At 36.9% G+C, this 12,578-nt stretch overlaps 4 protein-coding genes across 6 annotated transcripts in view; 2 read left to right on the plus strand and 2 right to left on the minus strand.

The window, feature by feature from the left end:
• The window catches only part of LOC123012109, a 4,511-nt gene extending 2,780 nt beyond the window's left edge, over positions 1 to 1,731 (minus strand). Inside the window, exons 1-4 of the mRNA XM_044409912.1 lie at positions 1,588 to 1,731; positions 1,244 to 1,541; positions 949 to 1,195; positions 699 to 908 (exon numbers count right to left, since the gene is read on the minus strand). Of these exons, the coding sequence (XP_044265847.1) occupies positions 699 to 908; positions 949 to 1,195; positions 1,244 to 1,541; positions 1,588 to 1,694 (862 nt within the window). The 5' untranslated portion in view covers positions 1,695 to 1,731. The remainder of the gene's footprint in view (positions 1 to 698; positions 909 to 948; positions 1,196 to 1,243; positions 1,542 to 1,587) is intronic.
• An 11-nt stretch (positions 1,732 to 1,742) lies between these two features.
• LOC123012113 lies at positions 1,743 to 6,349 on the plus strand. Its single transcript, XM_044409916.1, has 5 exons — positions 1,743 to 1,855; positions 1,915 to 1,945; positions 2,300 to 2,421; positions 2,471 to 5,992; positions 6,042 to 6,349. The coding sequence occupies exons 1-5, from the start codon at positions 1,833 to 1,835 to the stop codon at positions 6,298 to 6,300; spliced, it is 3,957 nt and encodes a 1,318-aa protein (XP_044265851.1). The 5' UTR covers positions 1,743 to 1,832; the 3' UTR covers positions 6,301 to 6,349.
• Positions 6,350 to 6,593: 244 nt separating this feature from the next.
• LOC123012114 (abscission/NoCut checkpoint regulator) lies at positions 6,594 to 8,055 on the minus strand. Of its 2 annotated transcripts, XM_044409917.1 has the most exons (6): positions 7,904 to 8,055; positions 7,677 to 7,849; positions 7,588 to 7,632; positions 7,313 to 7,544; positions 7,047 to 7,268; positions 6,594 to 6,996 (listed from the first exon to the last, which is right to left on the minus strand). In XM_044409917.1, exons 1-6 carry the CDS (start codon positions 7,949 to 7,951, stop codon positions 6,754 to 6,756), a joined length of 963 nt encoding a protein of 320 aa, XP_044265852.1. In that variant the 5' UTR covers positions 7,952 to 8,055; the 3' UTR covers positions 6,594 to 6,753. The 2 variants fall into 2 exon arrangements, with proteins under 2 accessions (XP_044265852.1, XP_044265854.1); XM_044409919.1 differs by lacking the exon at positions 7,588 to 7,632.
• Positions 8,056 to 9,321: 1,266 nt separating this feature from the next.
• Positions 9,322 to 12,578, plus strand: part of LOC123011645 (protein transport protein Sec23A) — a 7,544-nt gene continuing 4,287 nt past the window's right edge. For both annotated transcript variants that reach the window (XM_044409196.1, XM_044409197.1), the window contains exons 1-5: positions 9,322 to 9,481; positions 9,533 to 9,811; positions 9,860 to 10,683; positions 10,734 to 10,876; positions 10,954 to 11,165. In XM_044409196.1, the coding sequence (XP_044265131.1) occupies positions 9,533 to 9,811; positions 9,860 to 10,683; positions 10,734 to 10,876; positions 10,954 to 11,165 (1,458 nt within the window). In that variant the 5' untranslated portion in view covers positions 9,322 to 9,481. The remainder of the gene's footprint in view (positions 9,482 to 9,532; positions 9,812 to 9,859; positions 10,684 to 10,733; positions 10,877 to 10,953; positions 11,166 to 12,578) is intronic.

The raw sequence follows: 12,578 nt of genomic DNA on the forward strand, positions 1-12,578 counted from the left end.
CTTATTCAAAATTTGAGTTTTTCTTAAAAACATGCTAAAACGTCCAAAAAAAGCAAAAATAGTATGATTTTCGACCAAATTTTTATAAATTTCTGTACCCGTTTGAACAAAATTTTGCAAAAAAATTGCATTTCTGGCTAAAGAATTTTCTTAAACGCTTGAGAAAGTAAAAAAAAAAACATCATTTTCGATTTAATATTGTGATTTTTTATCTTGTCTTAATAAAGTCTTATTCAAAATGTGAGTTTTTCTTAAAAACATGTTAAAACGTTCGAAAAAGCAAAAATAGTATGATTTTCGACCAAATTTGACCATTTTTTTTTGGTCCAAACACAACAAACAAGTGTAACATGGATATTAAAAAGATTTTACCCAAAAAGGGTGAGTTGTATTGCAAAACGCAAGAGAGCACTTTTTGTAAATTTAGCATTTTTGTTTTTGAAAGTAACAAAAAACTTTAGTCAAAATAGTACTTTTTATCACAAACCACAAAATTTAGCCATAAAGGTAATCAACTGTACCAAATTTTGTAATTTTATCTAAAATCGTTTCTGAAATATTGGACAAAATCCATTAAAACATGCACCCCTTTCCTCCCTTACATAGTATTTTTCAATACATGTTCATAGGAAACTTTTATCTTGTCTAAATTTGTAACAATAAAAATGCAACACCCTGTATAAATAAATAGAAGTTACTTTCGCTGAAGTCTGCGTCTGGTGTAGGTGAATGATCGGGGAGGCGCACCCGATCCCGGTCCTTGAAGAACTGGAAGACCTTGTCGAGGGAGACTTTCACCTCCTTGAAGTACCCCTTGTCTTGGGCCTCCTGGAACGTGAGGAGGCTGCCAGTGCGGGTGAGGAGTCGGCCAGAAGGAGTGAACTTCAAGCCCTGCTCCTCGAGAAGTTCTACTTTTGTGTGATTTTTGCAATAAATTAATTATAGAACCTGAGAGTTTCACTTCTGATTGTTCCACACGCCACCCTGTAAGTTGGAGTTTCTCGTAGGTGTGCAAATTCTCCTCGTATTTGTCCACCAAGGGGGTGTATTTTTGGTTCATTGCCTCGATTTGGACGCGATATAGGGTGTCTCGCTTGAAGCTGAGGTCGGCTTTGAGCTCCTCGAATTTCAGTTGCATGAGGGCGATGTCTTCGTCGAGTTGGAAGATGATGGCTTCGGCTTGCTCTTGCAGCCCCTAAATATTACTTTGAATGTTTGTTTTTTATGAGGGGAGGGAAATTACGATTTTTTCCGTGTTGAAACCCCGGATTTTCTCGTCGAGTTGCTTCTCCAATTCGGTGATTTTCCGGTCGAGGTCGTTCAAGATGAGGCTCAACTCGGACCGATTTTCAATCGACGACAACAATCGGTTTCTCTCATCGGTCACGAAGCCGATTTTCTTCTTGAATTCGTGTGTGGCTTCGAAGATTTTAAAACTGATTATTTGCACCGTAATGTCGAGGTTTTCCACCACTTCCAGCTTCTGTTTGATGGTGAAGTCGATCTCGCCGAGGGTTTGCAAGAGTTTTTCGACGGCATTTCTGAAATTTACTTTGATTTTGCAATTTTTTTGCGCAAATTTATTACTCGTCGGCTGTTTTCATCAAATCCACGTCTTTGCCGGAATCCAGCGACATGAAGTGCTGCCGGGGCGACGTGGGAACGTCCAAATCCGAATCGGTCTTCTCTTCCATTTTTCACAAATTTGAATTACGCGCGTCAAGTGTGACACTGTTTCTATGGTTACTGGGGATTTCACGCCGTTGGGTTGGCAACACACGTTTTGAATTTTTGTCGTTACGTTTGTTGTGTTTGTGTTATAAGTGTGAAAAATGGAAAAAACAGACAATTTGGAGTGAGTTTTTCCTCTATCATCACACGAACGTGGTTTTTTATCATGGGTTTTGTTTTCAGGGAGGTGGAGGCGAGGAAACGTAGATCTTCAGTAAGTGTACTCACTATTAATAAAACCTCAAAAATGCATTCAACAAGCACATAAACGCACTTTGATTGAGTTTTAATCAAGTTAAAGTCAACTTTTTCCGAATTATTGCACAAAATAACTATCCCAAAGTCGGCTTTGACTTTTGACATTTTCATTCATTTTCTCTTTACTACAACTATTTTAATCAATATATTAATATTTTTCTTAATAATTAGAGAAAAGTCGCGGATTGTAACTACAATTATTAGAACAATTTGTATTTTTTTACAAAATGGAATTGTTTACATTTGGTGTATTGTTGGTTGCATAGTTCGGCTATGACATTTGGCGGGTTATTCAAATTTGGAATTTCAGATTTTGAAAGCGCGCAAATCACGGAACCCCCTTGAAGAAATCGATGCGAATGAGACCAGCCCCAACATGACCCCCACAAAACCCGTCCGTCGAGTCAGTTTTGCAAGCAGTAATTTTATAAAGTGAGTTTGAAATTGATTTTGTTCAAATTTGTCAAATTGAATTTTTTAGGCCTTTTGTAGCTGATCCGGATCAAAATACGATCTGGGATAATACAATCGAAGAAGACGTCAATCATACAAACTCAACTCAGTCCTCAGGGTGTAATAGTGGAATGGAATTGACAAGAAACGACAAGGGGGCTCACACAGTCCCTTCGTTGTTGAATACAACAATGTTGGATGAAAGTATGATGGAAATGACGTGTCATAGTGTCGCAAAAAAGTTCGAAAATCCTTTAATTTCGAATTGTGACGATGTTTTCGTTCAAGAAGATGAAATGGATTTGACTGGAGTATCAGATTGTGATGAAAAAAATGACAATCAAGAAATCAACACAAATGGAGGTGATATGGAATTCACTTGTCAAATTCCCGAATTGTCAAAAACTGTCAAAGATAAAAATCAAACCCTAAGGGAAGCTGTTGATATGGAATTCACTTCGCAAATTCCCAACATCAGTGGCGTAACTAAGGAATCCACCTGTCAAGTTCCAAAATTGTCAAATAGTGTCAATGTGTCAAAAAATGACGAAACAATGGAATTCACCTGTCAAGTTCCCACAAATTTCAAGTGTCAAATTCCAGGTACTGAAAAACCCCAAGTTTTTGACAAAGAAAATGTAATTATGAGTCATAGTCAAATTTCGATTATTAATTGCGGAATGTCCGAACAGTCAAAGAAACTGTCAAGTTCTGACACCGAAACTATGGAATTCACTTGTCAAATACCAAAATCGTCCAAGGTCACGAGTCTGTATGTCAATGTGTCAAAGATTGGCAATGATGACGAAACGACTGAATTCATCTGTCAAATTCCCACAACTACAATCAAAACCCCAAATGTCAAGTGTCAAATTCCAAGTTATGAAAAATCCGAATTCGTTGACAAAGAATATATCAATATCACAAGGCATAATGAAATGCCCGAACTGTCAAAGATTGACACGGAAACAATGGGTTACTCGTGTCAAATTCCTATAACTACCGACACAAAGGATGTCAAAACTGTGAATTTCAAGTGTCAAATTATTAGTACTGAAAATCCCAAAATAATTGACAAAGAAAATATCAATATCAGGCATAATGAAATGCCCGAAGTGTCTAAGTATGACAACAAAATTCGTACACCTCCCGTTACTGAAAAACTTGTCAAAATGAGGCATAGTCAAATTCCGATTGTCAATTGTAAAATGCCGCAACTGTCAAATACAGTCACCGAAACGATGGAATTTACTTGTCAAATACCCCAACACTTAAGTATTGACACCGAAGCAATGGAAATTTCCGTGAAGAATGATGTCGAAAGGCATAATGAAATGCCCGAACTGTCAAAGATTGACAACAAAATTTCTACACCTCTAAAAATGAATTTCACATGTCTGAATCCCGTTACTGAAAAACTTGTCAAAGAAAATACAGCCAAATTGAGGCATAGTCAAATTCCGATTGTCAATTGTGAAATGCCTCAACTATCAAATACTGTCACCGAAACGATGGAATTCACTTGTCAAATGCCCAAACATCTAAGTATTGACACTGAAGCAATGGAAACTTCCGTGAAGAATGATAATGAAATGCCCGAACTGTCAAAGATTGACAACAAGGCAACGGAAATTTTGTGTCAAATTTCTCCACCCCCAGAAATGAATTCCACATGTCAAATTCCAGAAAAACTTGTCAAAGAAAATGCAGTCAATCAAATTCCGATTGTTAATTGTAAAATGCCCCAATTGTCAAATTCTCTCACTGAAACTATGGAATTCACTTGTCAAATGCCCAAACTTCCAAGTTTTGACATCGAAGCAATGGAAACTTCCGAGAAAACTGTCAATGTCAATGAAATTATTGACAAAGAAAATTCAGTCAGGCATAGTCAAATTCCGATTGTTAATTGTAAAATGCCTCAATTGTCTAAGATTGACAAACTGTCTACTATGAAATATACTTGCCAGATGTCCAAACTCCCAAATACTGACACCGAAGTAGTAAAAACTTCTGAGAAGAATGATGTCAAAACTGTCAAGTGTCAAACTCCACGAACCCCAAATTTTGGCAAATTCGAAATGCCTGACAAGGAAAATATCGTCACTATGAGGCATAGTCAAATTCCGCTTGTCAATTGTGAAATACCTCAGCCGATTAACAACCTGTCACATGTTGAAGCTGTGAATTTCAAATGTCAAACACCGAAAACTCCAAAATTTGGGAAATACGAAATTATTGACAAAGAAAATACTATTAATATAAGGAATACTGAAGCTTCGATTGTCAATTGTGAAATGCCCGAATTGTCAAATAACGACACTGCAACTGTGGAATTCACCTGTCAATTGTCCAAACTGTCAATTCCCGAGATGAATTCAATGTGTCAAATTCCGAATGTTAGTTGTAAAATGCCCCAACTGCCAACTAATGACACCCAAACAATGGAATTCACTTGTCAAATACCGAAACTGTCAATGATTGACGAGTGTCGAAGTCCCACAATTGTCAAAACCACTGAATTGTCAAAAATTAACAAAAACGAAGACTGGAAGAATGTGTCAAAAGTTGTCCCTGAAACTCCCCAAAACACCACCTGTCAAAATTTGAAACAAAAAAATCAAACACCAAAACACGAATCGAGTTACTGTGAAGCTCCAGAGCCGTCTTTTCACATAAATCTAACAAACATCAGTTCAGAAGTGGACAATACGCAACATTTGCTCGATTATAAAATTTCCCATATGGAAAATTCAATGGTTTTGGATGATGTGTCATTGTTAGACGTGCATAAAAGTCGCCTAATGAACATCAACGATACCTACGTGTTGAAAAACAAGATGGCGACGAAATTTGACAGTGAGGATGACAGTTTAGGGGTTTTACCCGATGAGTGTTTCACCGAATTCGAGGACAACCATGAGGCGAAACAATACGATTTCGACATTTTTAGACACCCCAAATCAAAAAAATCCAAACTCGAGATTAAAACCTATCCGAATCTTGAGGAGTTGATTGATATTGCACGAAAACAGCGAGAATTCATCAAAGATTATTTGGAGAATTTCAAATTTCGCAAAATTAAAGTCGTGGATTTGTCGAAAAAGCCAACACCGGTGGCGGTGGAAACCCCCGAGGAAAAAGAAGAAGAAGAAATCAAGAAACACATCCCAACGATCAAAGAAACAGTCACAAAATACGAAGAAAGCGCACAAAAATGCTGGAAATTGGAGTCGATCAAAGATGACATTTATCACATTTCGACACTCTTCGCTTCGCTTGTTCTAAACGTGCAATTAGACGTTGGGTCAGGAGTGGTCCTTAATATTGAGATTTCCACGAGATTGCAAAACGACTCCAAACCCATTGATCACTTTATTGTAAATTATTTCATTGAGAAATTGAAAGATAATCATTTAGTGTCAGCTTTGGGACGAAATTATGACATTTTATCGCTTCTTGATTACGTCAAAATGACAGTTTTGAAAATTCGGAGTTTTCTCGATGAGTTTCAATCGATCGAATGGATGATTTTTAATCGTGATTTTGTGTAAGTTTTTGCCATGTTTGTCGTTTGTTTTTATCGTTTTTTTCTCTAGGGCGACTTATAAAATAATGGAAGTGGATTTGGAACTGATGGCTGACGTTATGGTGGACATGAGCGATGTCGATAACATAGATTTCGATAAAAATGTAACAATTGTAGAGAAAATTGGGAGTGTGAATCGGCAAGAGTTGCTCGATTTTGCCAAAACTTGCCCCAAAGGACTCGCTTTTTTCAAGGGTTTTTCAGAATGTATTGAAAAATATGTGAAGGTTAAGGAGAAGCGAAAATGTTTTACTAAACGGTATCAATAAGTTTTGTGCTAGTTTGTAAGTATTTTGTTGAATAATTTACTATTTTTTACGTGCGAACATTTTATTTCCCCATTCACACGAAATTGGGAAAATGTGGCAACGTCGCAACAACTTTTGGGTTATTTAAATCTTGTTAAAAGTGTGACACGTTTAATTGACTGTAATGTTTGATTGTTTTAAAACAAGATTAAGGTTTTTTGTTGTTTTCGGGGGGATGTGAAGAATTTTTGTGCAATTGTCACACTTTTGCGCAGTTGCCAGATTTCAAAATTGTCCTCGAATCAAACCCCAACTCTTTTAAAATCTTTATTTATGACATTGATAAATAAATTTCTTCATACATTCGCCGCACTAAATTCTCGACTGTTGAAACACCAACGATTTTAATTCAGGGAATGTTAAGCAAAAATATTGAAAATCCTTTGTAAAAATATGCTCTAAATCTAGGAAATTTCATTTCGATTTGAATGGAACAACTTTATGATCGGTATCTCCCCAGTTTTTGTGTACTTCGACATTACACTCGCCACAGTACAAATCCCCCCCACAATCGTAACACCGAAATTTGGCATCGTTGTTACACAAAACGCACCACGGAAGTTCCGGTGACGCTCGTCCATCATTCTCTTCGTCATTGGACGAACTTGGAGTGAGTTTTTTGGGGCAACGCTCCTCAATCGCCACCTCATCCATAATCTAAAATAGTGGGCGTGGCTGAATGAGAAGAGCAAGGGGCGTGGCGTTACCTTTTTCGTGATTTTATCCACTTCCTCCTCGCTGCTGGAATCGTGTAAATTACTGATGTATGGTCCCTCGTTTGGCTTCACGCCTTGCCCCCTTAGGGTCGCCAGACGTGCCTCGATCTCCTCCTGGGGGTTATGCGCCAACTCGATGTCCCTCTCATTCACAAACTGCTCAAGAAGCGAGTCGGCTTTCTGCTGCTCCGTCCTCGAATCAACCGGAAACAACTGAAACCGAAAAATTGGAATAAAACAAAAATTGGGGTAATCACAAGTCGGCTGGGCCCCTCCACGTAGTCGTTCTCCCCCTTGAGGCTCGCCAAGCGCCGTCGCAACTCGCCCTCGCTGGGCGGGGGGCCCTTCTCAGAGTCCTTGAGTTTCTCCAATCGGTCGAGGATTTTCTGGTCCGCGGGGGAGAGGCCACTCCGCAGGGCTTGGATTTTCGGGTCGTGTTTGTACATTGTGATGGGGGGCGCCACAGGGTTCTCGAGGTTCTCCAATCGTCTACAAAAGTAATCACAATTGAGGAAATTTTGCAATGGGGTACCTGAGACACGTCAGAATGATGAACCAAGGGAGGGGGTGCTCGGGACTGCAAGGATTTGGTCATTTGCGGTTTTACTAACGAAAATTTACTTTATGAATGTGTCGGGGGGCGCGATTTGGGGCAGGGGGGCGCTTGTCCCTGATGCCAGTTTCGAGTAGCATAATTTGCAAACGTTGAATTCGCCTGTGCCCCGATTGGGGATTTTGCATTTTTGCTTCAGACATTTATTGCAAAAGGAGAGTCCGCAATTTGAACAGCCCATCTGAAAAAAAAATTTTGGTTAAAGTTTTGAAACGGAATTTCACAATAAACGCACTTCCTTGTGGAAAAAATTAAATTTTGTATTGCAGTGATTGCAAGACATAATAGAATTAAAGAGGATTTTTAGAAATTTAGGTTTTTGTAACTTAACCAATTAACTTGACATTGACACTTGTGACAGTTGGATTGATTGGGGAAGTGGCTAGAGCGACGTCACGGAAAATTTTATTTTTTAACCCAAATTTTGTGAAAAACAAATTAATTAAGTTTATTTATTGAAAAAATTACGAATGAGCCATAATCAAGACTTAGTTTCTTCTAAATTAGCAGTTTTTTAATTAATTAATATATGAAAGTGGCTAAAGTGACGTCACTAAAAAATTCCATTTTTACCTTTTTACCCAAATTTTGCAAAAACGCCTAATTTGAGTGATACAGTAACTAATTACCGACTAATCAGTCGAAACAGTGACGTAGTTTGACCCTCAATTAGCAATTTCTTAATTAATTTATTTATGGAAGTGGCTAGAGTGACGTTGCTGGAAAATTCCATTTTTAACCAACATTATGCAAAAAACGTTTGATTTGAGCGCATTTAATGACACAATAACTAATTAGCGGGAACTATGACGTAATTTTAAGTAAATTAAGAATTTTTTAAGTAATGGAAGTGGCTAGAGTGACGTTATGGAAAAATTCTATTTTTTACCCAAATTTTGCAAAAAAACAAATAATTTGAGTGTATTTATTGACACGACCATTAATTAGCCTAAGCTGTGACAAAGTTTACCCCAAATTAGCAATTTTTAATTAATTTAAATGTGGAAGTGGCTAGAGTGGCGACACTGAAAAATGCGTTTTTTTTTAATCCAAATTTTGAGAAAAACGCCCAGTTTGAGTACATTTATTAACACAATAAAAAATCAACCACAATTGTGAACTAATTTTGGCTGAATTAGTAATTTTTTAATTGAAATATTTCTGGAAGTGGCTTAACCGAAGTAACTAGGAAATTTAATTTTTTTTTCCAAATTTTGTGAAAAACAAATTATTTGAGTGTATTTATTGACCAAGTCATTAATTAGCTCATGCCGGGGCGTAATTTACCCCAAATTAGCATTTTTTTAATAATTTATACATGGAAGTGGCTGGAGTCACGTCACTAAAAAATCCAATTTTTTACCCAAAATTTGCGAGAAATGCTTAATTTGAGGCAATTATTAACAAAAATGAGTAAATGTACGGAGCTGTGACGTAAATAATTGTATTAATAATTTTTTTAATTAAATTGCCTGTGGAAGTGACTAGAGCGACGTTACTGACATAATAATTTTTATTTTTTTTCCCTGAAATTTTGTTAAAAAATGACTCATTTGAGTGTGTTTATTAACAAAATCACTAATTAGGCAAAACCGCGACGTATTTTACCCTAAATTAGCAATTTTTGACTAAAATTCTTTGATTTTATTATCGCTAATAGATGTCGCCGAAAGTGACAAGTGACATTTGACATATGACGTGGATCTTGAAATGTGTAGCAAAAGTAGAATGTTTTAAACGCTTAAAATAAATTAAAACAGTACAAGTGACGTGATTTTTGTGTTTGTCTTTACTTGGCGTCGCCCCTTTTACGGTAAGTATATCCAAATTGTGAAAAAAAACAGTAACAAGGGGGCTGTTTCAGATGGCCACATACGAGGAGTACATCCAGCAGAACGAAGACCGCGACGGCATCCGTTTCACTTGGAACGTGTGGCCCTCGAGTCGCATCGAAGCCACTCGTCTGGTGGTCCCCCTTGGGTGTCTCTACCAGCCTCTCAAGGAGCGCCAAGACTTGCCCCCCATTCAATACGACCCGGTTTTGTGCACCCGCAATAACTGTCGCGCGATTTTGAACCCTTTGTGTCAAGTTGACTATCGGGCGAAGCTCTGGGTTTGCAATTTTTGTTTCCAACGAAATCCGGTAATTAATTTTTTTGAATTTAATTAATTAATTACAATTAATTTGAAGTTCCCCCCACAATATGCGGCCATTTCCGAGCAACACCAACCGGCCGAACTCATGCCAATGTTCTCCACAATTGAGTACACCATAACTCGGGCCCAATGCCTGCCCCCCATTTACCTCCTAGTCGTGGACACTTGCATGGACGAGGAGGAATTGGGGGCCTTGAAAGACTCCCTCCAGATGTCTCTAAGTCTCCTCCCTCCGACATCCCTCATCGGGCTCATAACCTTCGGAAAAATGGTCCAAGTGCACGAACTTGGCACTGAGGGCTGTAGCAAATCGTACGTTTTTCGCGGAACGAAAGACTTGACAGCTAAGCAAATACAAGAAATGCTCGGGATTGGGAAAGTCGCCGTTGCGCAGCCCCAACGAGGGGCCCCGCAAGCCCCCATACCGCCCGCAAGCCGGTTTCTTCAGCCCGTTTCCAAATGCGATATGAGTCTCACCGACTTGATTGGGGAGCTCCAAAGGGACCCCTGGCCTGTGGGTCAAGGCAAACGTCCTTTGAGATCAACAGGGGCTGCCTTGTCTATAGCAATAGGGCTTCTCGAATGCACCTATGCCAATACTGGGGCGCGTGTTATGATGTTTCTAGGGGGGCCCTGTTCGCAAGGACCGGGTCAAGTGGTCAACGATGATTTGAAACAACCAATAAGGTCGCATCATGATATTCATAAAGACAATGCAAAGTATATGAAAAAGGCTATTAAGCATTATGAGGGGCTAGCAATGAGGGCTGCCACCAATGGGCATTGTGTTGATATTTATTCCTGTGCTTTGGATCAAACTGGGTTAATGGAAATGAAACAGTGTTGCAATTCAACAGGGTTGGTTTTGGTGTTTTTTTTTTAAATTTTTTGGTGATTTTTCGTTTTAGGGGTCACATGGTGATGGGGGATTCCTTCAATTCGTCGCTTTTTAAACAAACTTTTCAAAGGGTTTTTGCAAGGAATGCCAAGAATGACCTCAAAATGGCCTTTAATGCTACGTTGGAAGTCAAATGCTCGAGGGAACTCAAAGGTGATTTATTGCCAACCTAACTCAGAAATTTCACTAAACACACTAGTTATGAAATTAATGTGGTTTTTTTTTTTTAGTTCAAGGGGGTATAGGGTCTTGTGTGTCTCTCAATGTGAAAAGCCCCCTTGTGTCGGACACCGAAATCGGTATGGGTAACACAGTCCAATGGAAAATGTGCACTTTGACACCGAGTTCAACAATTGCCCTGTTTTTTGAAGTGGTCAATCAACATTCGGCCCCCATACCGCAAGGTGGACGTGGATGCATCCAATTCATAACACAATATCAAGTAATATAAAAATTTAGCGAGTGCGACAATTCAAATTATTCAATCACCGGTTAACATATCGATTTGTAAAAAAATGGGTTTTTCATAGCATCAACAAAAACTGTTATTAACAGTGAAGAATCAAGAAAAAAATTAAATAATCATTTTTTTCTTTTTAATTTGAGAAAAATGTGTCAGAATCTTATTAAAAAAAGCTCGTTTTCAATGTCTTTCTAAAAACTTTTTACGTATAAATGGACAAAAAACTAGCGAAAACTAACTTGGATAACATAAAAAAAAACTAAACAAAGATAAAAATTCTGAAATTATGAAAAATCAAATTAATTTTTTACATACAATATTTTTTCGAAATTGCCACTAAAGCCATTTTTAAACTCATTTTGTTTTAAAAATAGATTTGCGTTTTGAAATAATTGTCAAAAATGGTTAGTTTTTGGAAAATTTAAGTAAATTGAATTTTTCTTCAGAGAAGAAATAAGAAGAAATAAAAAAATGTTTGTTTTAACTCATTTTTTCAACAAGTAAAAGAACATTCAAGTTGTTAAAAAAAACGATAATTTTTTGCAAATTCCGATTTCTGGGGTTATTTTACATGAGATTTTTTTCTTTTTCGAAAATTTTAGGGTAAAATTGAGTAAATTTACATTTTTTTATATATTTTTAAAATAATTAGTTGTATCGCGATGTATCGATTTAATTCATCGGCCCATTTTACATTGGGAAAGTCATTTTTTTTTTAAATTTCATAAAAAGTCTTAGGAAAAATTTTTGTTTTGACTCATTTTTTTAAACCAACTTGTAACTTTCAAAAAAGTGGTAATTTTTTTTTGCAAATACCGATTTCTGGGATTATTTTGAAAGGGAATTGTCTTTTTTTTTTCGAAAATTTTAGACTCAAATCTTGACCAAAATTGGGGAAATTTTTAAATGAAACACATTTTTGGTTATATTTTTAAAACGGTTAGTTGTATCGCGATAATTCTTTCAGATTCCGATTCAGCGGCCCATTTTACATCGGGAAAGTCATATTTTTGAAAAATTTCAAAAAATGTCTTAGAGAAAAATGTTTTTTTTGACTCATTTTTTTTAACCAACAAGATATTTGTCTATAACTTTTAAGATGTTCTAAAAGGTAATTTTTTTGCAAATTCCGATTTCTGTGATCATTTTACAATGTTTTTTTTTTTGGAAAATTTTAGACTAAAATTTTGAAATGACAAACCAAAATTTGATACTTACATTTTTAAAGAAACACATTTTTGGCTATATTTTTAAAATGGTTTGTTGTATTGCAATAATTCCAGATTTCGATTCAGCGGCCCATTTTACATCGGGAAAGTCATATTTTTGAAAAATTTCATAAAAAGTTTTAGAAAAAATTTTTTTCACTCATTTTTTTAAACCAACAAGATG

Source organism: Tribolium madens, unplaced genomic scaffold (genome assembly GCF_015345945.1).
Source record: "Tribolium madens isolate multiple individuals breed KSU strain unplaced genomic scaffold, Tmad_KSU_1.1 Scaffold_91;HRSCAF=231;Tcas5.2_LG7, whole genome shotgun sequence".
Taxonomy (NCBI): domain Eukaryota; kingdom Metazoa; phylum Arthropoda; class Insecta; order Coleoptera; family Tenebrionidae; genus Tribolium; species Tribolium madens.

Excerpts from the sequence above, each read along its gene's own strand:
- LOC123012113 (XM_044409916.1), top strand. The coding sequence starts at position 1,833 with ATGGAAAAAACAGACAATTTGGA. Across the intron at positions 1,946-2,299 it reads CGAGGAAACGTAGATCTTCA|ATTTTGAAAGCGCGCAAATC; the intron begins GTAAGTGTACTC and ends TTGGAATTTCAG. Across the intron at positions 5,993-6,041 it reads ATTTTTAATCGTGATTTTGT|GGCGACTTATAAAATAATGG; the intron begins GTAAGTTTTTGC and ends TTTTTTCTCTAG.
- LOC123012114 (XM_044409917.1), bottom strand. The coding sequence starts at position 7,951 with ATGTCTTGCAATCACTGCAATACAAAATTTAATTTTTTCCACAAGGAA. Across the intron at positions 7,269-7,312 it reads TGGAGGGGCCCAGCCGACTT|TTGTTTCCGGTTGATTCGAG; the intron begins GTGATTACCCCA and ends TTTCGGTTTCAG. Across the intron at positions 6,997-7,046 it reads TGGATAAAATCACGAAAAAG|ATTATGGATGAGGTGGCGAT; the intron begins GTAACGCCACGC and ends CCACTATTTTAG.